This window comes from Ahaetulla prasina, chromosome 3 (genome assembly GCF_028640845.1).
Source record: "Ahaetulla prasina isolate Xishuangbanna chromosome 3, ASM2864084v1, whole genome shotgun sequence".
In the NCBI taxonomy this organism is placed as follows: Eukaryota; Metazoa; Chordata; class Lepidosauria; order Squamata; family Colubridae; genus Ahaetulla; species Ahaetulla prasina.
The window spans coordinates 176,895,592-176,921,501 of NC_080541.1; the positions used below are offsets into that span (position 1 = coordinate 176,895,592).

General features: G+C 42.7%; 3 protein-coding genes across 9 annotated transcripts in view; 1 reads left to right on the forward strand and 2 right to left on the reverse strand.

Annotated features, from left to right (window-relative positions):
- Nucleotides 1-18: 18 nt before the first annotated feature.
- CCDC24 (coiled-coil domain containing 24) lies at nucleotides 19-15,023 on the reverse strand. Of its 6 annotated transcripts, none has more exons than XM_058174675.1 (9): nucleotides 14,421-15,023; nucleotides 9,309-9,508; nucleotides 5,367-5,533; nucleotides 3,836-3,943; nucleotides 3,092-3,181; nucleotides 2,037-2,091; nucleotides 1,179-1,248; nucleotides 875-998; nucleotides 19-592 (listed from the first exon to the last, which is right to left on the reverse strand). In XM_058174675.1, the coding sequence occupies exons 1-9, from the start codon at nucleotides 14,509-14,511 to the stop codon at nucleotides 226-228; spliced, it is 1,272 nt and encodes a 423-aa protein (XP_058030658.1). In that variant the 5' UTR covers nucleotides 14,512-15,023; the 3' UTR covers nucleotides 19-225. The 6 variants fall into 6 exon arrangements, with proteins under 6 accessions (XP_058030658.1, XP_058030664.1, XP_058030660.1 ...); XM_058174681.1 differs by lacking the exon at nucleotides 14,421-15,023 and adding an exon at nucleotides 13,006-14,126; XM_058174677.1 differs by lacking the exon at nucleotides 14,421-15,023 and adding an exon at nucleotides 10,335-10,647 and having other exon boundaries at nucleotides 9,309-9,447.
- On the forward strand, nucleotides 10,709-15,900 carry LOC131194081 (von Willebrand factor C domain-containing protein 2-like). The gene is made up of 3 exons (XM_058174684.1): nucleotides 10,709-11,268; nucleotides 14,139-14,268; nucleotides 15,042-15,900. The coding sequence occupies exons 1-3, from the start codon at nucleotides 10,738-10,740 to the stop codon at nucleotides 15,224-15,226; spliced, it is 846 nt and encodes a 281-aa protein (XP_058030667.1). The 5' UTR covers nucleotides 10,709-10,737; the 3' UTR covers nucleotides 15,227-15,900.
- A 146-nt stretch (nucleotides 15,901-16,046) lies between these two features.
- Nucleotides 16,047-25,910, reverse strand: part of B4GALT2 (beta-1,4-galactosyltransferase 2) — a 19,996-nt gene continuing 10,132 nt past the window's right edge. Inside the window, exons 2-8 of one of the 2 annotated variants that reach the window (XM_058174683.1) lie at nucleotides 25,296-25,672; nucleotides 22,931-23,166; nucleotides 21,831-22,021; nucleotides 19,875-19,997; nucleotides 18,933-19,037; nucleotides 18,500-18,553; nucleotides 17,430-17,566 (exon numbers count right to left, since the gene is read on the reverse strand). In XM_058174683.1, the coding sequence (XP_058030666.1) occupies nucleotides 18,532-18,553; nucleotides 18,933-19,037; nucleotides 19,875-19,997; nucleotides 21,831-22,021; nucleotides 22,931-23,166; nucleotides 25,296-25,605 (987 nt within the window). In that variant the 5' untranslated portion in view covers nucleotides 25,606-25,672 and the 3' untranslated portion in view covers nucleotides 17,430-17,566; nucleotides 18,500-18,531. Of the gene's footprint in view, nucleotides 17,567-18,499; nucleotides 18,554-18,932; nucleotides 19,038-19,874; nucleotides 19,998-21,830; nucleotides 22,022-22,930; nucleotides 23,167-25,295; nucleotides 25,673-25,910 lie in introns of both variants that reach the window. The other variant, XM_058174682.1, reaches the window with a different exon arrangement.

Consider the following 25,910-nt stretch of genomic DNA (forward strand, 5'->3'; position numbering starts at 1 on the left):
TGCTGCACTCCCAGGACACTTATCTGTACAGAAGAAGGGCTATTTAGCATGGCCTTGTTACTTTCTTTGGAATCCATGAATTTGAACATAAGAATGAGCAAAGACAGCAGCAGCCAACATTAAGCCCATTTCAAGCGTAGGGGACAGCAGCATACGGTTTCAATGGGCACTGTTGCCACAGAGCAAGGGGTGAGATGTCAAGAGGAAGAGGAAGTTCTATTTTTCTTAGCTTGGCCCTTTACACTGCAACAATCTAATACGGGGACAAAAGCGAGATGGAGGACAAGGTTCTGTAGGAGGCATGGGAAGAAAAGCAGGTTCCCAGCCTGATGCTGATGCTGATCTATGTACTGAAGCAGTTGGATGTCCCAATGTTGTAGGCAACTTAATGTCACTGTCCTTCCTTGCCTGGTTAGAATCCTCACTCTTTTGCTGCATCCATCCCAAAGGGGTTCTTGTCAAATGGCTCCATCGGGATGATGGCCGATAGCAGAGTAGAGAAATCTGATCCCTGGGATCTGGTGAAGGAATCTCATTAGAAGCAGGATTGATCTGTCCAAATCCTGGCCCTTTCACTAAGCCTCTTGGATGGCTGTGAAATAAAGAGAAGGAGTTGTGTGATACAAAAGGTTTTATTTAAGCATCTTTCCATCAAAAGTAACAAAATTGCAGGAATTTGAATCATTGCAGAAGAGTTTATGGATCTCCAAACTCCACTAAAGTGGATTGAACAAATTCCAAAAATGTTACTTCAACATTCTGGAGATAGAGTAATAATAAATCAAGGCTGAATTAAGTTTTTCACTCTTCCTATAAGGCTTTTGCTCTTTCCACCTCTTCTTAGTATTGTAGCTTGCAAGCATTTTCATACTACCTGAGCTGAGACAAATGGGTGCTATTCCCAAGCTGGTTCGACATCGGGGAAGGAGGCCTAGGACGTGACTTGGGCAGGCTCAATTGCAAATCCCGTTCCATGACACGTTTCTCTTCCTGTAGTTCTGTGGACAGAAGATTACTTCAAGATGGAGAAGCAACAAGCCCAGGAACAACATAGTTAGGGGACTAGTACTTAGAAATAAACTATGCCCAATTATTTATACTGTCTATACTAGAAAAACCCTCTTTTCCAATCCCCAGTCTAATTCTAAATAAAGGCATGAGATGAGAGTTTTGCATACCAGCCATGGTGGGTTCATGCATTTTGTCTTGCAGCTCAGTAGCATGCTGATGCACCTCCTCTAGTTGGTTCTGTAAATCAAAAGAAAATTTTTGAAAAGAGGCTGAAATGTCGAAGTCATGCTCCTTTGTAAATCCCCAGAGGAATACCTGTCTTTCCCAAAAAAGTTTATACATTGACAGCTCTGTACACAGAAGTATATTTCACTTCCCCCCACTTCTTATATGCCCCTATCACTACAGAAAGCTATTTTAGATGAGCAATACACACCCAGTCCCTTCAGTCAAAGAGATTACGTTTCCTTTTCCCTGAAAAATAACCTGTGTTAACGTTCTGCATTCCTATGTCTTTGTGGCAATATTACCCAGAATACCTGTGCAAAGAGCACAGAGCAAAATTGGTTCAGAAGAGCAGAGAGAAACAGTAGGGGGTGGTGTTGTAGCAACTTTGCATCCAAAGCAATGACATTTGCACACCAAAAATGCCATCGACCTCTCCTACTCTGCATCTCTCAGCCCTCATCCATTATCACCTTCAGATTAGAAAAGATGAGAGGAACTGGCAGCTAGTTAGTTACAAAGCTGAGATAAAAGTCAAATATCTTCATTACATAATACTCCCTCCTTGAAAAACCTAAATGCTGTAGCCGTAGGGCTGTGAGTACTTCATAGGATAAGCTCCCAAATCAGAGGTGATCACTGGATCACTTTGGATATTCTAAATGAAGAGCAAGTTGAGAGTGAGGTTTAACTACACCAGTGTACAAAGCAGCCTCATAAACCCATGACCAAAATCTGAATTGGACTTTTAGAAGTGCAAGAGTCTAGAAGCTCTGGGAAAGCAGAGATACAGTCCTTACCTGTATATGTGTAATGTATCTTTCCAGAGCATGGCATTCATCCTCTAGCAAAGTCCTAGATAAAAATGTCAATAAAGATTGACAGAATATGAGATTTGGGAGAAAGTAAGCAATCACTAACTGCAGATATTGAGTGTGAGACTTCCATGGGTTCCTCCAATTTTTGTTTCTTTTCCGTTATAGAAGCTAGCTTCAAAACTAAATTAGAAGACCGGATGTCAGCTACTTTTTACAGTAGGAATTCAGTGGGTTAGGGATGATGTGAAATCCAAGTTAGGGAGGTGCCTAACTAAAGCACTCAATAAGAAAATTCACAAGCACTCCTAACCTTAATAGGGTCTGTTCCTCTGTTAGCATTCTGGTTCAAAATTTCCCAAACCCCTCAGCAGTAAACTGTTTCTTGCTGGATTCTTTGCAACTAGGACCCCTTTCATTCCTATATCCACTTCCTAGAAATGTTTCGTGAGGTGTCAGCTTCATGATCCTTTTTCCTGAAAAGCACATTTTTGCATCCCATAATGCAATGAGACAGGTTGCATAGTCTGCCTCTTCAAAGAGGGAAAGAAATGGCAGCTCAGATACATTCAGGCCAAGATTTCAAGGCAGAAGCTAACACAATGCCGTGAGGAGCAAGTGTAGTAGGCCTGTTTCACTAAGATTTCCCAGTTTAAAAGTTCTTATTGAATTGGTGCTCAAAAACTCTTCTGCGACAACTGATCCATTCACTTCATTCACACAGAAGAAGACATATAACACACATGCCGGCAGAGGAAATCAGAATGAGATGCTTGCATATTTCCCTGTTCTCCTCCTTGCTTTCATGAGTATGATGCAGGTTATTCGATAGGGAACAGAGGAAGAAATTCTGAATATAAATTGTTGGGCATGTATTTTTATGCTCTGCTGCCCCAAGCACTCCTATTTCTGATAAGCCAGTCCATTATTTACCACTGGCAATTCTGTTTAATTCCCTTGCGAGTCCTCTTACACTCCTTGCTTCTAATAACTGTTCCTAGAAGAAAAATATAAAGCAAAAAAGAGGTGTGCAAACTTGCCTAAGTCTAGAGGTTATTTCGCCGATCTGAGCTATATTCAGTTTATCGGAATATGATTCCAAATCATTTATGCTGCTACAGGACAATGACCTAAGAAAACAGAAATGGGATTAAAACAAATGCCATACAATTTAAGAAAGACCAGCTTTTCCTTCAGCCAGGCAAAATTCCAAGTCCACAATTAGACATTCTGGCACGAAGCAACTCAGATCAGGAATGGGAAGCAGAATTTGGTTGGAGTAACTTTCATGGCATATCTGTAAATGTCCTGAACTCTCTCTCCTCTATGGAGATTACAGAGCAGTGGTTGAGCCGCCTAACACAGCATGCATTTCAGTTCCAGCAGTAAATGAACAAAAAGGCCATTCATGGCCAGTTTTTGCACCAATATCCAAACTCCGAAAAACTACAGTTACCAACAGGTCAAAATATTGGACCTAGGCAAACATCCCTTATATGTTGATACATACTTAGGTACTATTAATTAAATCTTAATTATATTTATCAAAAATAAGTCTAATGGGACACTTATTTATCTGTGTCTCCCTCCTTCTTTCCTCTCCCATATCATATAAACATAACTAGGAAGAAAATGAAAAAAATATAATGTACAAAATAATATATCTATCCCTCCGCCAAAGAATCTAAAAAAGGGAAAGAAACAGATGTATATATGAGTTAGCACATTACAATAAGATATGTAATATACAAGACAGCTGAATAAAGTTTACTTTTGAGTCATACCTGATGAGATTGTTGCTCCCAGATGATGGCCGATTACTTCCAGCATTTGTCTTGAAAGCAAAGTTGATCACATGTGTGTTGTATTTAGCAATGGCAAAGTCATGGTCCCTGCAATAAGAAGCTGGCATGAGACAAAGACCTAGCTTCAATCTTCAAATTAACGGAGTCATGAATAGGCCACCCATCTCTTACATTCAAGGACTGAAACCATAAACTTGTTGGAATATGAAATGAAAATCATCTAGGTAAACATCCTTAGACTAAAAGAAAAAGCAAGTTTGACCAAAAGGCCCTTCTTTACCCCTATCCATAGTATGAAAGGAACCATGGCTTAAACCCACTTAATAATATGAATAGCAATAACAATAGCACTTATACCACTTCATGGTGCTTTACAACCCTCTCTAAAGAATCAGCATATTGCCCCCAACAATCTAGGTCCTCATTTTACTGACCTTGGAAGGATGGAAGGCTGAACCGGTCAGGATCAAACTCTTGGCAGTGGGCAGAGTCAGCCTGTAATACTACCTTCTAACCACTGCACCATCATGGCTAAAGATAATGTGAGAGGAACTCTTCTAACCAAACTACACAAGGCTGGGCCCAAGAGACAACAAGGACTAAATAGAATAGAATTGTTTATTAGCCAAGTGTGATTGGACACACAGGGAATGTCTTTGGTGCATATGCTCTCAGTGTACATAATGAAAAAATTAAATATATTCATCAAGAATCATAAGATACAACACTTAGTGATAGACATAGGATACTAATAAGCAATCAAATCATACTAGGAAACAATAAAAACAATGTAAGTTGTAAAGAAACAATAAATAGTGAAGAAAACCCTGAAGGGGTAATAAAACAAATGTGTTTCCAGTGTGTAACTGAAATATTGGGAAGAAAAATATTTTCCTTGCTGTCCAGTCTATTTTAATTGTCCTAAGTGCCCTTTCTGTTATTTATACGGCAACAAATTAGGAGGCAAATATCTGGCCAAGAGTCCCTTTGCTGATGTTGATACTGGTCCTCATTCAGATGAATCCCTCTTTTGAATTTGGAGAGAGAGGGGACATAATCCTAGGCTCAGTATATGGATCGTGGATCATACACACTAGAGAAACGAAAGAACTGAATGTTTGGAGTTGTGCTGTTGTGAGATGTCTGCATACATGGGGGGGTTGGGGGGGTGGAGACAGAAGTGAGGTGTAAGTTCTATGCATCAGGAAATGCCTAGTTAGAACTAGGGGGAAAGTTTCTCTATTTTTCCCCATCATCACTACAAAAGAAGTGTGGAAATAACACCTTTCTTGCCCATAAAGTTTGACAGTATAATTTCTGGGGAATTTGAATCACGAGGAATTTGGAAGCTTTATATAGCCTGGTCCACAGGCTCTTGAGTTAGAGATTTACAGCTTCTTTCTTTCTAAAAAGGCTGCAGACATTAATTTATAGTTCAGCTTGCAATATTTTAGAACTTGTGAACAGGTTGTTAGACCTTCATTTTGAAGCATTTCATTTTCATCAGTACCTTCCCTCCTGCAAAGCCTTTTGCTGCAAGTCAACCAGGAGTAAGCGAATCTCCTCTCTTACTAGTTCTTTCAGGTGGGAAGGAGCAGCCAGCAAGATGCAGTTATTGGGTCTTTGCTCAAAATGGTCCAACTGCAGCTCTTGATAGAATTCCAAGAGAATCTTTACCTGCAAAGAGGGAGGAAGCTTGACTGTGTACATCCGGCATACCCCAAAATATTTAGAGTTGCATGATACAAATCCCAAGAAGGTCACTTGTTAATCTTTCCATGCCCTTCCATCACGTGCCCAAATAATGAAAAATAGTTACACACCTGAAAACTACAGTTGTAGCATTCCTGCTACATTCCAGATGCTTCTTTGTTCAAAGATTCATAAACTAAATTGAGCAAGATAATAACATCATGCAGAAACTCTCCCTTTTGTTTGAAAGACTAAGTCATCATGTAGCTTGGATAATCTTCATAAATGAAGGCAAATATATGCTTCCCAAAATAATGTTGCAAGATCAAATCTGGATTGGGGTTCAGATTCAGTCTTGAATAATCTTCAATACAATGAAACAAACCTACATGTTAGGTAGGCTGCAAAATTGGTAAAAATGGTTATGGAGGTTCTAGAAATATCTGATGCATTTACAAAATGTCAAAATCAATCATTTATGTGATATCCTACTTTTTCTTCACAACCTCAAAGCAGTGCTCTCTCCTCCTATATTTCCCCACAATAATCCAGTAAGATTGGGTGGACTAGGTTCAAAGTCACCTAGGAACTTTTGTGGCTGATGATGGATTTAAATCCCAGGACCAGCTCAATGTCTTAGTTTGAAAATAAAACTGACTCCAAATTTTCCAGCAAGTTTCCTTAGTGTGCTATCACTTTGTACCACTCTTCTCTAAACATGTACATCCAGCTACGTTTGGCCACAGCTCATGGTGGTTGTCATTTGTCTCAAAATAATAACTGTTGCCCATCCTATTTTAGGAGATATCACAAAGGGGAAGACTGCAATAGATATTTTATCTTGCTTGTCCTTCCCTTTTATTTCTCTTTGTGTGAGCTACCTTCTATAATTATTGCTTCCTCATCTCACTTGTGCTACTCATCATCTCAGTTGGCTATTTCTTGTACCTTTTCACCCTTCTTTTCCAAGGGCTCTCTCATATGCCCCCATACTCTACTTCCTTTACATGTATCAATTTCAAAACAGACACAGAAACAATTCATTTTCTATAAATCTTTTGAAATTCAAAAAAGAAAAACATCCTGCTCATACAACAGAGATCTATGGATTGAAAACATACGCCAAGGGGGAAAAAAATCCCTTAAGACAGCAGCACCATATGAAAAGAGGAAATTAATTTAAAAGAAAAATGTTTTTAAAAGCAAAAACTAAAGACAAAAGTGAGGGAACAAAAGCAGATGCAACTACAAGACTTAGCACACTTAGCACACCTCTGCGCAACACATTTTCGGACAGTTCCAGTCAGTGGGGATCGCTGCCCCCGATCCCCACCACCTGGAACCGCCTAAAAACATGATGCACAGAGGCCAAAAATGGGGTGTGCAGAGGCCAAAAACGCAATGCGTGGAGGCTGAAAACACAATGCATGAAGGCGGCAATTGGTGATGTGCTGTGGCCATTCTTGCAGCCTGGAATGGGTCTAAAATGGAGCATTCGGAGGCCAAAAACGCGATGACAGAGATCAAAAACGCAACGCATAGAGGCGGCAATGTGCTATGGTGATCCCTGCAGCCTGGAACAGGTCTAGAGGCCAAAAACGCGACACACGGAGGCTGAAAATGGCTGACGGGTGGGGGCTGCCCTAACCACGGGCAAAGTTACATTCAGTGTATAAGATGCACCCAAAATTTCACCCTCTTTTATGGGGGGGGGAGTGCGTCTTATACTCCAAAAATACAGTACTTTACTGAACAACTTCTCAGCTGTCCCGACTGGGGACAAAAGCAGGGCAGTGAAATTAGGTATTCCTTGTGCCACGTGACATCTTGAAATTAAAAGGAAATAGAAAGGTAGATAAGAAGCCTCAAAAGGGATGGTGAGTTACTATTGCAATAGAAATTCTGATGCTTTGGAGTCATGGACCCCAGGAAGATATAGACAGAAAAGCACACCAGTTAATCTTGGTAGGCAGGGAATTAGGTGCCTTTGAATCAGGCCAGACTTCCGAAGGCTAGCTGGATAAACCAGTCTCTGGGGTCAATCCACAGCACTTCCACAAACATTCCAGTAATATCTTTATTCTGTTATTTATTCTACTTTCTTTATTTTTACATGCATAGTAGATTTTAACTAATCCATGCAGAGAGAAGTAAATCCATTAGCATGAGAAAGAACATTTTGGAATGTTTATTGTTCTTTGCCCCAGGCTGAATAAAGGGTGTGAATGACTGGAGTAGAACAAAGGGCTTGAAATAGCAGGGATTAGGGACTCTAGCCAAGTGTTAGAAGCCAGCTGACATGAGTCAAAAGGGAAACTTGCAGATGAGAGAGAAGTCAATACATCAATTCACTTTTACAATCTGGCTTTCTCAGAGCAGATAAATTTCCCTTACAGGATCTAAACTAGACTTTGAAAGGAGTTGGGAAATCCAGATTGAACTGGCCAAAAAAAGCAAAAACAAACAACAACAGCAAACAGCAAACTTGAACAATAAAATAATGAATATATGCATGCTATTGTTTGAGACCAAAATTTGATCACTGGAGGGAGAAATAATTGAAGTCATAATCCTCCTATTTGGGCTACCTCTAATGGAGGGTAGGCTCTGCAGTTCTTATATAAAAGTTCACATTATAACTGTGAACTTTTCCCAAAATGACGATATGTTTGTATTTCAAAAGCACTGAAAAGAGAGATGTTTTCTCCAGAACTCAACAGTCTACAGCAGGGGTGTCAAACTCAAGGTGCATGGGCCGGATCTAGCCCATGGGGTGCTTAGAACTGGCTCACGGGCGCCACACATACCTCCCCAAGCTCCATTTTTGCTGTCAGAGGGCTGCAGGAGGCTGTCACGAAAGAAAATGGGGCCCAGGAGCCTATTTTCATGGCAGAGCACTCAGGCCACCACAGGCACCCCTGACATGAGTGATGTCATGCTGGCCACACCCACCCCGGCCCGCCGAGGTCTAACACAACCCTGATGTGGCCCTCTACAGTAACTTTGCACAGACTGCTGAAATGAAGTGTAGGGAACCACAAGTATAAAATATAATACTGGCAAAACATTATAGATACTTCAGCCAAGTATATCAATGTTAATCAGTTCACATTGCTAAATAGCATCCAGATGGCTCTGATTGAAGAGATCTTTGTTCCATGTGGCATATACTAAATGACAAATGAAATGTCTAGTCTCCTCACTTTTTTTTAATTTTTATTTGTACTTCACCTCTTTTATGTTTACAGAAAACTCAAGGTGGCGAGCATATCCAACAGACCTTTCTCCTACTATTTTCTCCACAACAACCCTGTGAGGTGATTTAGGCTGAGAGCGAGTGACAAGTCTAAAGTCACTCTGGCTGCTTTCATGCCTAAGGCAGGATTTGTGGTCTCCTGCTTTCTAGCCTGAGGCCTTAGTTACTAGACCAAACTGGCTGGTGGGGTCCTACATGTGTACCTTCAGCATCTTTCCCCAACCTAGTCTTTCAAAAGTATTCAGATTACAGTTCCCATGTTAAAAAGCACCTCACATTAACACAGCTCCATATACATAATACCAATGAAGTTTTTATTAAATTAAGCTCTTTGCCAAAAACTCAGGGGACCCTAATGTGGTGGTACATGTGGTAGACACCATCCACACCCATTCAAAATGAGGAGGTGATTTTTGTAGCCCTTCTATACATACTATTTCAATAGGAAAATGCATAAACCACACTTTTAGACCATACAGTTGGCCTGAAGTTCTGCTTCCAAACCTCATTATGAAGCTCCAAGCTGTGGTCCACAAGATCAATTCCCAAAATAGTCTTCACTTCCAGTCTCTCGCTGGGTGCTAGCTGCTCTTCTATCATCCTCCAGAGCGATGGCACTGGCTTCAAGGGCTCCCAGGAGAAACTGGACAAGGGGAACATGGGGGCAGAGTCCAATTCCAAGATAACAATAGAAATTCCCAGTTCTAATGCATTAGAGGAAAGAAGGAGATATATGGATTAAATAGCAGGTGACAGGCACCCAATGCAAGGACACCTGGCAATTTATCTCCATTTCTTCACAAGCAGCTTTAACTAATACAATTTAAATATTATTGTTGTTGTTGTTGTTATTGTTATTATTGGGCTTAATGTTGCATTTTATGCTTTATTAATAATTAAAATCTGCCTATCCCAAATATTTGAGAAGCACTCAACATGCTGATAAAATTGCCAAATCCTATCTAAGGGTGTGACCAGCCATCATAATAACCATTTCTGTGTATTAATCATTCACAACAAGGCAAGGTCACAGTCCCTGAACCCACTAAGCAATACCTCAAAGTCATAAACACACATGTATTTAAGAGATCCAGTGCTTCCCAAACCTGGGTAAATTACCTACATTTGATTAAAAAGAGGTTTTTTTCTTCTTCTTTGAATAGCAACAAACGAGGCCATTACTTTTAACCACAAGAACATTTAAACCGTTTTACTTACATTGGGTAAAAAAAGAATATTTTGGGGCAACAAATGAAAAAGTTTGGGAAGACTTCACTAACCCCTGCACTGCAGCCAACAAACCCACCTGTTTCCCATTATCCCCAGCTCCAACATTTTTAGCAGCTCATCCCGGTATCGTTTGCCTGGCCAAACTAACCCCGCAGTCTCCCCTACACTGGGCCCAGCTTCGATGGCGCTGCCAACTTAATTCCTCGCCCCTCTTTTGCCCGCAGACTGACCAACGCCCTCTGCACGCAGCGCCACGGGGAGGAGGGGGGGGCTCCCTCCATCCCCCCCCCAATTCTTCACCTTTCCGCGCGAGGTCTCGGGAGCATCAACTCCTTGTCTCTATGGTAACCGCCCCCCGCCTCCTCGTTCCTCGGAAACCTCGCCTCTTAAAGGAGCCGCGTCCAGAAGGCCGAAACAGCCGCGAGCCCAGCGTGCAGACAAGCACCCTCGGAAACAGCCTTTTTTTTTTTTTTTTGGCAAAGGGTGGAAGGTATCCGATCCGGCCACTTGCTACGTTTCGTCCTCAGTTCGCCTTCCCAGAACCCTAAAGGAGCATCGAAGGAAAGGCGGCGCCGGGGCATCATCCGAGCCGGGAGGCAGCGCGATCCTTCGAGGTGCGAAGTTCGGAGGGTGGGGGTTTTGGGGGGGGAGCGCCGGGGCTGTGAAGGCGGGCAGGCAAAGCAGGCAGGCAGGCAGGGGGGCAATGCAACTGCCCCTCCCAGCCGCCGAGGTTCCGCCCTCCCTTTTTGGGGAAGGGGTGCTCGGGTTTCACTCCGGGGCGGCCGGCCTCACAAAGGGCAAAGGAGCGCAGGGCCGGCCAGGTTGCTTGTCAGCCGCGGCCTGGATCCTTTCGCCTGGAGAAAAAGCGGCTTTCTCTGCCGTTTCTCCGCTCTGCCCAGCCGTGGGGGTTGCGGGTTTCGCGATGCCCTTTCCTTTGCTGAGCCTGGCGTTGCTGCTGGCTAGGGTGACTCGGCCCGGGCTGGCGGGGCCAGTCAGCACTTGCGATGCCAACGGCAGCCTGTACTTCCTAGGGGAGTGGTATTCCCTGGATAGCGACCCCTGCATCCAGTGCGAGTGCACGGCGGAAGGAGCAGCTTGTGCCCGCACCGACTGCGCCGCTCTGCCGCCTGCCTGCATTCACGTCAGCCACTACCCGGGCGACTGCTGTCCGCGCTGCGAGCGCGTCGGCTGTGAGCACCGAGGACAGGCTTATGACCTGGGGCAGCATTTCCAGGTGAGGCAAGCAATCGGACGCGGTGTGTGTGTGTGTGTGTGTGTATGTGAAAAACCACCAGGCAACAATGTCGAGGCCAGGCAGAGATGGGGGGCGGGTGGCCGCCTCCCTGAGTGTGCGAACCTCCTTAACCAGGGCTAAAAGTGAAAGCTGCTAACAAGCAAAGTGGTTGAGAAGTACCTCGGTCTGTTGAAGATCCGAGCTGGGACACTAACAATATAGTCTTGACTTGTTCAGTCCAGAGGCAAGACTTGGTTTTCGTGGAGCATAGTTGGCTAGCAATGGAAACTGAATGGCTACTTCGAGGATTGTCCTACAGCAGGGGTCTCCAACCTTGGCAACTTGAAGCCTGGAGGACTTCAACTCCCAGAATCCCCCAGCCAGCAAAGCTGTCTTACAGGGTATTAGAAAGTGAGGCAGATGATAAGCACTAGATTAGAAATGGTATGAAGAGGTGTCTTAAAATCAAACTGTCTTGACAGCATGAAAGTAAAATAAGCACTTCAATATTTAATTTTAGGACTTTTTGCCTGTAGTACAATTGCTGTCTATTCAACTATCCTCTACAGTATTTCTCAATCTGGACACTAAATCACTGTTGGTACCTTCTTTCTGGCAATTGCTGAAATGGTTTGTAATGTATTTTAAGAGGTGACTTGTCAGGCCAAAGAACTTGCTGGCCAGAAGGAACTGGGCAACGAGGGAGGGGCAAAGGTTGTTACCAATAGCTGAATAAACAGATCTAGACTAAGATGTTGCGGGTGGAAGATCAAAGCCTGTTCTGCTCCTGGGTTCCCTGTGCCTGAGAATCACATGAATCATTCCCATGAAGCAAAGGCCAATCCTCATAACTGGACAGTGAGCAAATAATGTCCTTGCTGTCAATTTTGCTGAGTGTTCTTAAGAGATGTTTTGCAGTGAGCAGATGGAGCCTAGTTTACAAAAAATAATTATGCCCCCTCCTATTAATTTTCTTCTCTCACTCCTTAATGAGTACGATTGTGCGCACTTGAAAATGATTTGAGAGAAGTGCTTTGGATCTCATGAGTAAGCACCTCCCTCTATTCATTAGAGCAACCGCAACCTTTTCATCCGTCTGTGCCAACAGAACTGTGTTAAATTCATTAGTTAATTCACTTTAAAAAGTGGCATTTTTTTCCAGGCTTGCTGAAACAAGAGAGTGCTTCCTCCCATCGTTTGTGAGGCATGAACAGCCCTTTTAGAGAAGATGGGTACAATATTGCATGTTTGGTTTCATTTTAGTAATTTGTATAAAAGTGAAAATGTTGTTGGCAAATAGTTTTTTTTTTAAATGAGGTTAGCTGAAGTGATTATGTTTAGTAGCAACAAGACAATTTAGGAAGGACAAATTCTTTGCTTGTCTACAACACCAGAATAGGGCAACTTTTTGCCAAATCAGATCTGGAAAGTCTTTGGGGATTTTTAAGAAGCTGTGGAAAGCATCTTATATTAAAGAAAAGTCTTTTTCTCCCCCCCCCTCGTTTTATGATTCTGATCATGTCTTTTGGCAACTGGCCTATAATGTCCATGTGACCAACTAAAATGATTTCAACAGTTCAATAGAGGTGTGAGTTTATATAACCATTTGCCGGTCCAATGGAGAAGGAATTTAATATAGCGAAGAATAATGTGAGGATTTTATCTTTAAGTAAATATGATAGCTGGCAGGAAGGGCACAAGGGGATTGAGAATAGGGTCAAGCTAATTGTTACTTACCGTATTTATATTTATTATCGTTAGTTTGGCTTTCCTAACCCTAGTGGTAGGCTTTGCTACTAGAGATATAATGTACTGAAATTAACAGCAACATCTTTGTTGAATATTTAAGTGCAAATCCTGTCGTAAGATTCCTGGAAGGCATCACCTCCATTGCTGTAGATGTGTATAGTACATCCTGATCTGAAATTCCATACCACAATCTTTACATGCATAATCAAAACGAAAATTTATTTTTTTCCTACTATATAAAAGTGGCGGTTGGAGGCTAATAGCTCAAGAGATCCTATTGGAGGCTTGCATTTCTCCTAAAACTGAAGCCAATCTGAATGGATGGTGCCCTCTGATGGTGTCATCTTAGTATTGTGAAGTCTATGAAAATGTTTGCAAGTGCTACAAAATTGCAGAAAAATGTGGAAATACTTGCAAAATGTATCTTATGGAGAAGTAACTCTCTGCCAAATAAATCTTTTGGGCATGTCTTTATCCCACTTGCTTGGATAACACATTTGCCTTTAAAAAAAATCTGTTGCCGTAGCACTATTATGGCAGATTTGGGCACAAATATGAGGTTCTTCAGCTGGGAGGATCCCAGTATCAACAGGGCAGAATCTTATTCTTGATGCTTTTTAGAAAAACTCTTTCTGGAAGTGACTTCAGCAGAACCTGAAAAGGGAAGCGTGAGTAAGGAAAAAGGAAGTTGCTTAAGCATGAGATCAATACTGAAATCAGTCATTCTGTTTGTCTCTAAAAAGGCGACCTCTGTCAAGTTTTTGTTTAAAGGGGACTAATTATGTCTTGCAAATACTTACTATGTGACTGCAGTGATAGCGAACTGTTCGCACAGGACTAAGAGAGTCATTGTTGTGAGAAAATGAAGAAACAGAAGAGGCGGGCTTGCCCAGAAGGCATCTTCCAGAACCTTGCAGTATGGCAATATGACAGTGCAGAAATAACCTTCAAAATAAGTTTTGTGCCAGTCTGTAAGAATATGCACGTTGCAAAGTATTACACAGGATGGGCACTGCTCGAGAATAAATTCTTCCAATGCTGTTGTGCAGATAGAGGAGTGATTGCAAATTGCTGTGGCCCATTGATCAACCTTTGTTTGCCCCCCCCCACCACCCCCACAGCCTTCTGAATGCGAGCAGTGTACTTGTGACTTGGATGGAATTGCCCGCTGCCTGGTAGCAGACTGTGCCCCTCCACCATGCGTCAATCCCATCTATGAGAAAGGCCATTGCTGCCCCATCTGCAAGGAAGGTGAGTAATTAAGGGAAAGGTGTGCCACCCCCAAGTAACCACTGGGCTATGGCACTTGCTTTCCTCTTTGAGGGGTGCCCTAACAAAAATGTAAAGAATGAGTTAGATTTCTGCGGCTAATATAAGTACTATAAAGTTATACTCTTACTTACGTTTCAAAATCTGGGAATGCAGGCAGTCCTCACAATTGTTCAGTTTTGACAAACTCATCCTCAAACGTATGGCTGCTGCACAGGTACACATTGTGGTCAGATGATCACATTTTGGATGCTTGACAACTGGCTTGTATTTATAACCGGTTGCAGCATCCTGTGATTGTATAATTGCAATTTGCTATTTATTTATTTTTTTGCAGTTTGTGATTTTTTTCTGGTTTCTGGCAAAAAATATCCATTACAGGCAAATGGATTTGCTTAATGACCATGTGGTTTGCATAATGGCCCTGCGGTTCATTTAATGACTGTGCTGATTCATTTTGCGAGCATCATAAAAACAGTTGTAAACTCGAGCAAGGTCACATGGTGATCTGCTTAATGACCTCAACTTAGCAACCATAATTCCAGGCTCATTTGTGGCCATGAAGTGAGGATTACTTGCATTTGCCTTTCTGTGCCACATCCACATAGAAAACCCATTTTGTTTCTGATAACGCATGCAAGCTACATTTAGAGGGTCAATGGCCAAGTGAGAGCAGACTGATGGCCTATGTTGTTTTCTCTTATCTTCATGGTAAATCTTGGTGAAACATTGAGAAAATACTTTTATTCCCACAGGACCAAATTGTTATGTAGATGGGAGCCAACACAACATTATTCCCGCTGGAGATAGCGTCTGGGTCGGTCCCTGTATTCGCTGCCGCTGTCACGATGGCCAAGATGCTGGCTACTGGGAAGGAAACCGCTTAGCTAAATGTGAGCAGCTGGCAGGATGCAGAGTTCCAAATAGGCACCATTCCTAACCCCTTTAAAAATTAAGTGGTTCCTTTAACCACATCTCATAATCTCTTTAAGGGCTAAGTTACAAAGAAACCCCACCAGATGCTCTTCTGCCAACTCCAAACTACATTTACCTATCCTAGACCCTGATCAGAGTCCAGTTCCCTACTCCTCCTATCTAGACCTTCTATAAAAGACCCTTCAGTTGCTACTGCACTACAGTTCCCATCATCCCTTGCCAATGACACTCCTGCAGGGGGTTGCTGGGTGATATACTTCTGCAATAGCTGCAAGGCAACAGCTTTTCCATCCCTGCTCCCCAAACACATTTCCAATAGCAATCTCCGATATATTTTATATAGGATTTGACTTTCCTATCTTCCCCTCCCTGAATTCCAGTCAATTCCACTCAAAAGACAGCTCTTTTGTACAGTGTTATACTGAATAGCTTTGTCTGCATGTACTCCTTGACTATGTGACAATAAAGGATCCTTATAAAACAGCTTCTCTTTCCTCTATAACTATACGCATAATTTCCTGGGCCAATTACTTGTGTTTCTACCCCCTAAAATCAAGTTAGTGTGATAAACTACAATGCATTTTGGAAATGTCTTAAATTTGGCCTTGCTAAGAAGAATAAAGGAAAAGAAACCACAGATGAGAAATGTCCAATCTGGTATCTTCCACAAACTTCAACAAGCAACATTGTCAGCCAGTATAGTCAAAGGCTGAGAATTCTGAGTACTGAAGTCCTGGCATGTCTGGAGAACACTAGATTAATAAAGGGAATGATATGGGCTCTCCCAACCCAAGTGTCTCCTACAGAATTCTAGACACAAGAAGTTTCCAAGTTTTGAAACTTTACTGAATACAAAAGTCTGATCATAGTGACCAGTGTTGCATTCACCATAGGCTTGAAAAGGGATCAAAACATTCAAATGTACAAAAGTCACCAACACCCGGGCTATTTGACATGCTGGTGCCTGGCTTCCAGCCTGGCCCAGTTGTCACCCCAAAGTGGACAGATGCAGGTGATTCTACTTGCCAGGCACCATAACCAGAATGAAGGAACACCAGCAGCTTCCTAGCTCCAAGTACTAGGTGTAGGACTGCCACCAAGATACCATCAGGGCTGTGACCGAGTGTAGTTTGATTAAAAAAAAGAAAAGAAAAGAATGAGTGGTTAAGGGCAGGATGCCTGGCAGAAACTGTAGGGCTGCTAGAATTGGTTGAGGAGTGGAAATTGGAATGGTAGTGGATGAAGGGAAAACAGGCTGAAATCTATCTTCACATTATTCCGTTCTATAACAATGGCTATAGGTTCTGCGTGCTTATGAAAGTGAGGAGCAAGTCCACTTTAAGGTATGTCAAACCATACATCCATCTATCCACCCTACTAAAAGGTACCACCTCACTACCCATCCAATCTGCTCCACTGAAAGGAAAAAGAGAAATCACAGCTAAGAAGAAAGTCCTGTTGTACCATGCCAGACAGGCTACACATACATTAACCCAGGAAGCACTCAAGTATTCTAATGAGGATTTGTATAAAACACCCCTGTGTACTGGAGTCAGAAAAAAGCATCCAGGATCCAGCAGGGGACAGCACCAAGCCATGAATGGAGGTGGGCAGTGGACCAGACCCATTAGAGCTTTTACTGGCGATGGAGCTCTCCTCAATTGTGAACCATCTCTACACCTTGGTAGCTGGCAGTCATTGTGAGACCAAACTATGCCTGGAAGAAAGGCTCAAAAGGCAGTAGTCCTTCAGTCTGTGAGAAGAAGCAAAGAGCAGCCACTGTACGTACCCTTGGAATCTTTCAGGGACACAGCCTTGCAAAAAGTTCAGGGAGAGGATGGACTCTGCCAGAGACAAAGGGAAGGTCAAAGCCCTACACAAGGCTTCTCTGCTCTCAGGGCCTTCCTAAGCAATTGAAGCTTGGCTCTGCCCAAAATTGAAACACCGGACCAAGCATGTAACACACATTCATTCTCCAATCTGAAGGGCACTGCGGAGAACTGACTAGTGTTAAGGAGCTGGTCTTCAGCCAAAGGCAAGGACAAGACAAAGGTGTGTCCTGAGCCTTTCCCCTTTTCCCATGAAGAAGGCAGACAGGTCATCCAAGTCAGGACACAGTCCTCTGAACCAGTCAGGGCTGAGATCCGTGTTGCTCCTCATGCATGGGACCATGGGCAGGGCCAAGCAGCAGAGTCAACCTCGAGAAGGTCGTGGCGGCGGTCGACCAATATCCACAGTTACGTTGGTGTACATGGGACGGCGAAACATCTCCACGAGGCGGTACTGCAGTGAACCAATGCCATCACGTTTCATGGTCACCTTGGTATTCTGAATTTTGGTGAACCTGCCACAAGAACAAAACAGAACCTCATATTTCACCGGTATTTTACAGTTAACTTTGGCACAGGTTACAACCACCCCTCAAATGAATGGAACAAAAGATTAAATAGAACATTACATCATTTGGTGGGATTCTGATCACTGCATTACATAACGTAACATTACATAAATTAATGAACGATGCAGTAGTCTCTGTAATTTCCACCATAATGCGTTTATTATTCCGTAAGTTCTATACAGGGCTGCCAAAACTAAATTATATCATCTGAACGCATGGAGACAGAGTCGCTACCCAAAACTCTCCATGGAGCCCACAACATTCAGGAAGAGGTTATACAAAAATCTTCCTCAAATTACATACTCTGATTGGAATTCAAAGTGAATTGGTTGGCAAGAGAACAGTGAAAACTGATTATATTTAAAGATTAAGGTTGACAGGAATTCAGTCCTGGCTCATTTATCAGATAAACAAAGAGTAACCTATGTAAATCAATATCAAATATATACCATGCTAGTTATCCCACATTGCCTATTCTCTACATCAGTGGTCCCCAACCTTTCTAGCTCCATGGACTGACGGCAGCTGTGATATGATGGGATTGTTTTACATGTGAAACCTAATCGCGTAGATGCTCAAATGAAGCTTCATGTATTTGCCCACCACTTGCACAGCCCGGTTCCCAATGGGCCACAGCCCAGTACTGGGCTATGGACCAGGGCTAGGGACCCCTGTTCTATAGTCAGTTCAAACACTCCTATCCTTTCCTGCATCAGTAGACTATAGTTTTAATCTAATCATTGATAAATGTACATATATTGGAGTGAGAGGCAAATGAGAGTAGAATGGGAAAGAGAAGACTGGACAGCATAAAATTCCCCTCAGAGACATGTTACAGTAGGGAAGTACAATCTGAGACTCAAGGATATAACTTCGTACCTCCTTCCAAAGTTTTCAGCAAATTCTATTTTTCAATGTTGATAGAAGGGGGAACTATTAAATATAAGAGGGTTAAATATTGGTTTTATTTATTTAATTACTTAATCAACTTCCTTTCCCTTTTCCCACCCACTTCTTTATCTTAGTTTCCTTAATTTTTAAATTGTGGCTTCAGCTTTGTTTTCAAAGGCTATGGCCTTTACCCTCTTCTCACAAAATAGTCTGTACTCCTCTGCTACAAGGAGAAACTTAAAAATGTGTACAGCATGTAATTTACTTCCCTTTGATAAAGAGAAAGATTATTTCTCACAACCTCCCAATAGATGTCTGGAAGGTTACTTTTGAAACAGAAAATTGATTTGCAGTCTGCGGATTGAGAGTATGATGAAAGTTATGAGGATTAAATAGAAAGTTAACAAAGACACATTCTTACCGCTGGGGATTTGGTTCATTGTGCCGATCACGCTCATGCTTGATCATGCGATAGCGCCCAATGCGAGCATCAGGACGTGATACTTTCATGCCGTTAAGTGAGATCCTGTGCAAAGAACGATATAGGACAGGATAGTTAACAAAAGAGTTTCAAACAAGCCTTTAAAAAATGTGAAATAATATTCTTCCCCACCACATTCCTGGCTTTCATGAATTGATCAAGGATAAAAATGTAATTACAAAAAAATCAGTACCTATAACTGCAGAACCATCCCATCCAGCAAACGTATCAGTCCAAATATTCCCTGTACATCAGAGATCCACAACCCCAGATCCATGGCCCTGTGCTGGGCTGCAGCCCGTTTGGAACTGAGCTGCAAAAGTGGTGGGCGAGTGCACATGCACATGCATGCATGCATGAAGCTGCATGTGTAAAAGCGGTGCACGCATGAGGCCATTCCCCTCTTTCCCCTCATCCCACCACCACTTCCGCCAGTCCGAACCAGACAGGTTGGAGATCCCTGCTGTAGATGCTATATCAGTGATGGCTAACCTTTTCCGGACTGAGTGCCCAAAGCACCCGCGCGCGCACGCAAATGCGTGCCCAAACCCCCAAAATGCAATGTGCACATGGCCCTCACACATGCACACCACCCCCTGCGCATCTGTGCCCCACCCCTTGCATGTGGCCCACCCCCCCGCGTATGCACGGCAGAGACCCAAAGACCAGCTGGCTGGCGGGAGGCGTTCATGCACAGCAGAGCTGAACTGGGGCGAGGGCTCACATGCCATCATAGAGGGCACTGTGTGCCACTTCTGGCATGGGTGCCATATGTTTGCCATCATGGCGCTATATGGAAAAATGAAGTACACAGTTCATGCCACCAACCCATAGAAGAACAAGTACTAGATTGGCTTAGCCCAACTGAAATCTCTCACATACCTGTTAAATATGTCATCATCTTCTCCACCCCAGCCCCAATACTCATTAGGGAAGCCATTAATCTTAAGAAACTGTGTCTTGCTTAGGCCAGACACTCCTCCAAAGTAGCCAGAGTATGGTAACCTGTAGCAAGAGAGATGAGGATCAATTGAACTAGAAACAAGTTCAGATGCATAGAGCTAGATGGTCTAGGGAAAGCCTGTTGTAGATAAAGACCCGATTTCTAAACCGTATGGGTGATGTGAACTATGTCACTTATTGTTCCCACAATATCATGCTGTCTCTAAATGCTGTCCAATTTCTCATCATATTAATTGGACTCCACAGATTCTATCTGATAAATCCAAGATCGTATCCTTTTTTCTTGCTTATTTGCAATGTTTTGGAAACACTTAATAATAAGGCTTACGATATGAAATATTCACAAGGCACTGCTGCCTAAGTTTTTACATAACTAGTACACAGATTTTGCATGTATCCGTGCCTGATAACAGAATTTTCAGAAAGGGACAGATTTAGGAATGTAAGTCTGTTCAACATCTATATGAAGCCGCTGGGTGAGATCATCAGTGGCTTCGGTGTGAGGTACCAGCTGTACGCTGATGACACCCAGCTGTACTTTTCCACACCGGGCCACCCCAATGAAGCTATCGAAGTGCTGTCCCGGTGTTTGGAAGCCGTACGGGTCTGGATGGGGAGAAACAGGCTCAAGCTCAATCCCTCCAAGACGGAGTGGCTGTGGATGCCGGCATCCCGGTACAGTCAGCTGAGTCCGCGGCTGACTGTCGGGAGCGAGTCATTGGCCCCGATGGAGAGGGTGCGCAATTTGGGCGTTCTCCTGGATGAACGGCTGTCTTTTGAAGACCACTTGACGGCCGTCTCCAGGAGAGCTTTCCACCAGGTTCGCCTGGTGCACCAGTTGCGCCCCTTTCTAGACCGGGATGCCTTGTGCACAGTCACTCACGCCCTTGTGACGTCTCGCCTGGACTACTGCAATGCTCTCTACATGGGGCTCCCTTGAGGGGCATCCGGAGGCTACAGTTAGTCCAGAATGCAGCTGCGCTGGTGATAGAGGGAGCCCTCGTGGCTCCCGAGTGACACCTATCCTGCGCAGGCTGCACTGGCTACCTGTGGCCTTCCGGTGCGCTTCAAGGTGTTGGTGAACGCCTTTAAAGCGCCCATGGCATAGGGCCGGGTTACTTACGGGACCGCCTGCTGCTACCGAATACCTCTCACCGACCTGTGCGCTCTCACAGAGAGGGACTCTCAGGGTGCCGCCGGCGCGACAGTGTCGCCTGGCGACGCCCAGGAAGGGCCTTCTGTGGGGCTCCCGCCTCTGGAACGAACTCCCCAGGACTTCGTCAACTTCCGGACCTCCGAACCTTTCGCCGCGAGCTTAAAACTCACTTATTCACCTGCGCTGGACTGGGTTAGTTTTTTAAGTTTATGGGTTTTTAATGGGTTTTATTTCTAAATTTTAATTCTGGCCAATTTAATAAGTTTTTTAATTGTATTTTAATTGTATTTATAGTGTATTATGTATTTTTACTTGGCTGTGAACCGCCCTGAGTCCTTCGGGAGAAGGGCGGTATACAAATTTAAATAATAAAATAATAAAAATAAAATAAATAAGTGTGCAGTGTGAATATAAATTATATTTTATATATAAAGAAAAACAAATCCAGATTCTGCTTCTTCTTTTGCTTGAGTTTTAAAATTTTGAAGAGCCTCTGGTATTTCAGGAATAACCAGAGTGCTCCAGTACATATACCTGCAAGCTCCAGTTAATAATTTCATCTGAATGAAATCCCAAAGAGCTGGTTTTGAAATGTATTAAGAAACAGATGGGAAGTTATGAGTATGTTATACTATATTGTGCCAATAGCATAGTGAAATTTCAATCCAGATCAAAGTTTGAATTCATTTGGCAAGGAAATTCCCAATCCATTTACTCACCGGAAACCAAATTTATCCATGGCAACAGCAAAGTGACGCGGCTGGTCATAACAGCGATAAAGATTCCGGTCATCCATGGGCACAAGATCAACATCACTGAATATGAAGCAGTCATAGCTCTCATTATCTCTTAAGGCTTCCAGGAAGCCCACATTCAACAGCTTGGCTCGATTAAACGTGTCTTCACCAAACTGTTTGGAAACATCATGAATGACAGGGTAACCCCAAGCAACATATCCCTATGATAGGTACATTATATTTTTGGCCTGAACTTAATTATGTTCTGCATTGTACAGAAATTTACAATTATTTAATTTCTGTGTATGATTCTAAATCCTCACCAGTCATCATATCAGACAACAGCTTTAACCTGGCTTTCCATACTTGATTATAAATAAAACATCATGACCATCCCTAACTCATAGTGTAATTCTACTGCTTTCCCAGTATGTTGGAAACTGTTACTTCATCACTGGGAAAATCTTTCTAGCCCCACTCCCTTGAAGCCACATGTCAGTGGGGCCAGAAATAATCACAACCACCCCTTCTTTTTTTTGACATTCATTTTTCGACTTTCCCTCTCTCTCAGGTCCTCCATAAATTGAGGAAACTACTAGGATAAATGACTCTTTCCAGAGGTTGTGTGTGTGTGTGTGTGTGTGTAATTAAATCAAGGCTATTAGCCTTACTAAACAGAGCAGGCAGGAAACACAATCACACAAACTAATCCACTTTATCGTAAGGTTACACTAACAAAATGTTTCAAGTCTGAAAGTACTTTTCTCACCCAATCATTTTACAGCTCAAAAAACAAAGGAGCCTCTTGCCCTGCCCATATTCCTGTTGCAAACTAAGCTGCCTTTTAGCTGACCATTCCCTTGGCTGTATCTCATTGCCCTGCCTCCCAAGGTCATACTCAAATACTATTCCAAGGCTACAAACTGCCAGAGACCAGTAAGTCCTGCTCTATTGCTGGTTAAGATAGAAAGGCTATTTCGATCAAGGCCAAATTTCATAATCAGGTTTTTCCTCATATGACACCACTCTATTCTAACTATCTCAGACTGCTAGAACAGAGCTATATTTTACCCTACCTTTACCTGATTAATAATGTAGATTCCATAGGACACCTTCTGACGTCGTAGGATTGGGTGTAGGTAGTGGAGCCAGTATTTGAGGTGATGCTCACGGTGGCGGAAAGGTATGAGGATGGCCACTTTCTGTCGAGGCACACAGTCCAGGGGTGAATACTTGCCACCCTCCTGAACATCTGGGTTCTCCCGTTGTACTCTCTCCATGCTCATAGGAGAGCCAAATTCAATAAGGAGTCGGCCCACTGAAGAAGAAGGAGAAGGAGAAGGAGAAGGAAGAAGAAGAAGAAGAAGAAGAAGAAGAAGAAGAAGAAGAAGAAGAAGAAGAAGAAGAAGAAGAAGAAGAAGAAGAAGAAGAAGAGGAGGAGGAGGAGGAAGAGGAGGAGGGAACAGGAAGAGGAAGAGGAGGAGGAAGAGGAAGAACAGGAGGAGGAGGAGGAGGAGGAAGAGGAGGAGGAGGAAGAGGAACAGGAAGAGGAGGAGGAAAAGGAGGAGGAGGAGAAGGAGGAGGAGAAGGAGAAGAAGAAGAAGAAGAAGAGGGGATTCTGTTAGAAATGCTTCAGTTAGCCAACTCCAGAAGAAGCACTCAAGTTCTCAATATGAACTTGCCACTTCCGTTAATCAAGATGAAAGGCTACTGTCCTGAAAAGCTCAGCAAAGGAACTTAAAATCCAAACATATAATGCACTAAGGCGTGTAGTTCAAGCCACTGATATAATACGTATCATCATTTAATCATACACAAATGACACTGATTGCAGAATTTGCATCAGACAGTCATGTCTAATTCAAACCGTGTAATTTGTGTGATGAAGTCACGATGCATACAATGCTACTTGATGCGCATATACATTCTGAAAATTTCCCTTATGTATAATTGGGGCATCAAACTGTCAAGAGCACAATTAACCCACTTGCCCAAATAGGTCTTGGTATCTATACTTTTATCTAGGTGACCCAACTCCCAATATAGGGCGTGTCAAATTTTTCAGCTTTCAATTTCCAAACATTAAGGGTGCTCAAAAGTTGTGACATGCCTTGGGGATTTTAACAATATTTTGGTTACTTTAATATAATTTGGATGTACTTGGTAAGTAACTACAAAAATATCATAACTTTTTAACATTTTGTTCATTTCATTTAGCAATGACTCACAGCTGCCCTGCAAACCGGGCAGGATTATCAATAAAAGCAGCAGTAGGCATGAATAAGTACAACCACTTCAATCTAGATAAGTGAAGAAAAACATTTTCCCCTTATCTTCTCCCAAAAGGATCCAGTTGGGGTGATCAGAATAGTAGAAACTACCATCCTTCTCCATTATAAGTTCTAGTTTAGTATCTTTTCTGAATAAACCCCTGAATGTTTCTGATATCCTTGAGAGAAAGTTCAGTTAACAAATTTGAGATTACAGATGGGTGGTAATCTCATTCTAGAGGAACAGTAGCCATTTGATAAAGGCACATCCATTTAGCGATGATAAGTACAGTACAAGCACTGGCTACTATCTGCAGCTGAAATGCTATGGCCTCCCAAACTAAAAAGACAACGTACTTTTGAGCAGAGGATCAGCAGCCACTATTACAGTATTTTTGCAATCTGCACAGATGCTAAAACATTTCCCTAATTATTTGCAATCCGTCCACAGAGATACTTACAACAAGCACTAGAAAACACCTCAGTTTTATCATCAAAGTTACAACCGGTCTACTAAATTTTATTAGTCTGACTTATTAGCATGGCTTTTTGAGTCCTATTTGAAAATATGGGAAGCCCTTGGAAGAAAAAACCCGCTAAGATAACTCTACTTGCTGTCTGCTTTGAGTTCCTAGAAGGATGGGGAGAATATCACAAACCCTGCAATGAGAAAGATTATGTTCACGAGAAAAAAACATCTAAAAGACAACTCTGATGAAATTAATTCAGTTTTACCACCGCCTTGTACATTTTTAATATACTTTGGCAAAGATTAAAGCAAATAAAATTTTATGGAAGGGAGACAGCCAAAAAACGTAGACAGGCAAGAATTTAGAGCTGAAATGCTAAAATGGGGAACAAAAGGGTGTCCAAGGTAAAAATAAAATCATTAGGTGACCACTTCTTGGTTTAACTCACATATTTTCCATTGCATCCTAATGACAGGATTGGATTATTTATCCAATTCCATTTGCAACACTGTGCAGATTCTATCTTATAGTTCCCTTCCTGCATCTGAAGTCAAATATCATTTCTCAGCAAGAATAGATGCCGAAATTCAAGAAAAACAGGGGTAAGCAGAACAATGATAAGCTCAACCTCCATAATGCTGGATCCTCACTGCAGGCTTTCACTCAAGACAAGATACAAACCAGGCAGGGTTCAATTGTAATCTCACCAAGACCAGGCGGCATCTCTGGGCAGGGTGGTAAGGGCTTCTCAGTGATGGTGTTGTTGGTCCCAACAGGCTTGATACTTGGCGCCAGGAGCTCAGAGCCCAGAGGCCCAGCAGTACCATTAGGCCGAGAGACATTGGCATAGGGCAGAGAGCGGGAAGAGTTGCGTACGTTGAAGCGGCTGAAAAAGTCCAAGCGCTGGGCGTAGACATCAAAATAGAGAATCATGATGATAAGGAAGTGCAGTAAACATAGGAGAAGTACAGCTTTGCAAATCCTCTCGAGGGTCACTCCCACCAACAATCTGCTCATCTTCTGGACACAGGCTGTTCAGCATCAGGAGAGCACAGCATCGGCAACTCAGGTCCAAACACCAAGCCTGTTGGGGAAGAGAAAAAGAAGTGAGGAAGGATCCCTTTCCCACCAACCACATCTACAGGAACTTCTTTTTTTAATGTTTGATAAAATGAAGAAGACACTGTCTCTCGCCCAACCATTATGAATACATTTTTATCTCAAAAGCTCGTGTCTTGCAGAATGACTATGCACGCTTGTGCTATGCATCTTGGTTCTAACTTACCCAGATAAGCTCTTCCAATTTACTGGACAACTCCCTC

Excerpts from the sequence above, each read along its gene's own strand:
- LOC131194081 (XM_058174684.1), top strand. The coding sequence starts at position 10,738 with ATGCAACTGCCCCTCCCAGCCGCCGAGGTTCCGCCCTCCCTTTTTGGG. Across the intron at positions 11,269-14,138 it reads ACCTGGGGCAGCATTTCCAG|CCTTCTGAATGCGAGCAGTG; the intron begins GTGAGGCAAGCA and ends CCACCCCCACAG. Across the intron at positions 14,269-15,041 it reads CTGCCCCATCTGCAAGGAAG|GACCAAATTGTTATGTAGAT; the intron begins GTGAGTAATTAA and ends TTATTCCCACAG.
- CCDC24 (XM_058174675.1), bottom strand. The coding sequence starts at position 14,511 with ATGTGTACCTGTGCAGCAGCCATACGTTTGAGGATGAGTTTGTCAAAA. Across the intron at positions 2,092-3,091 it reads GAAATAACCTCTAGACTTAG|GACTTTGCTAGAGGATGAAT; the intron begins GCAAGTTTGCAC and ends ATTTTTATCTAG. Across the intron at positions 999-1,178 it reads GCATGAACCCACCATGGCTG|AACTACAGGAAGAGAAACGT; the intron begins GTATGCAAAACT and ends TTCTGTCCACAG.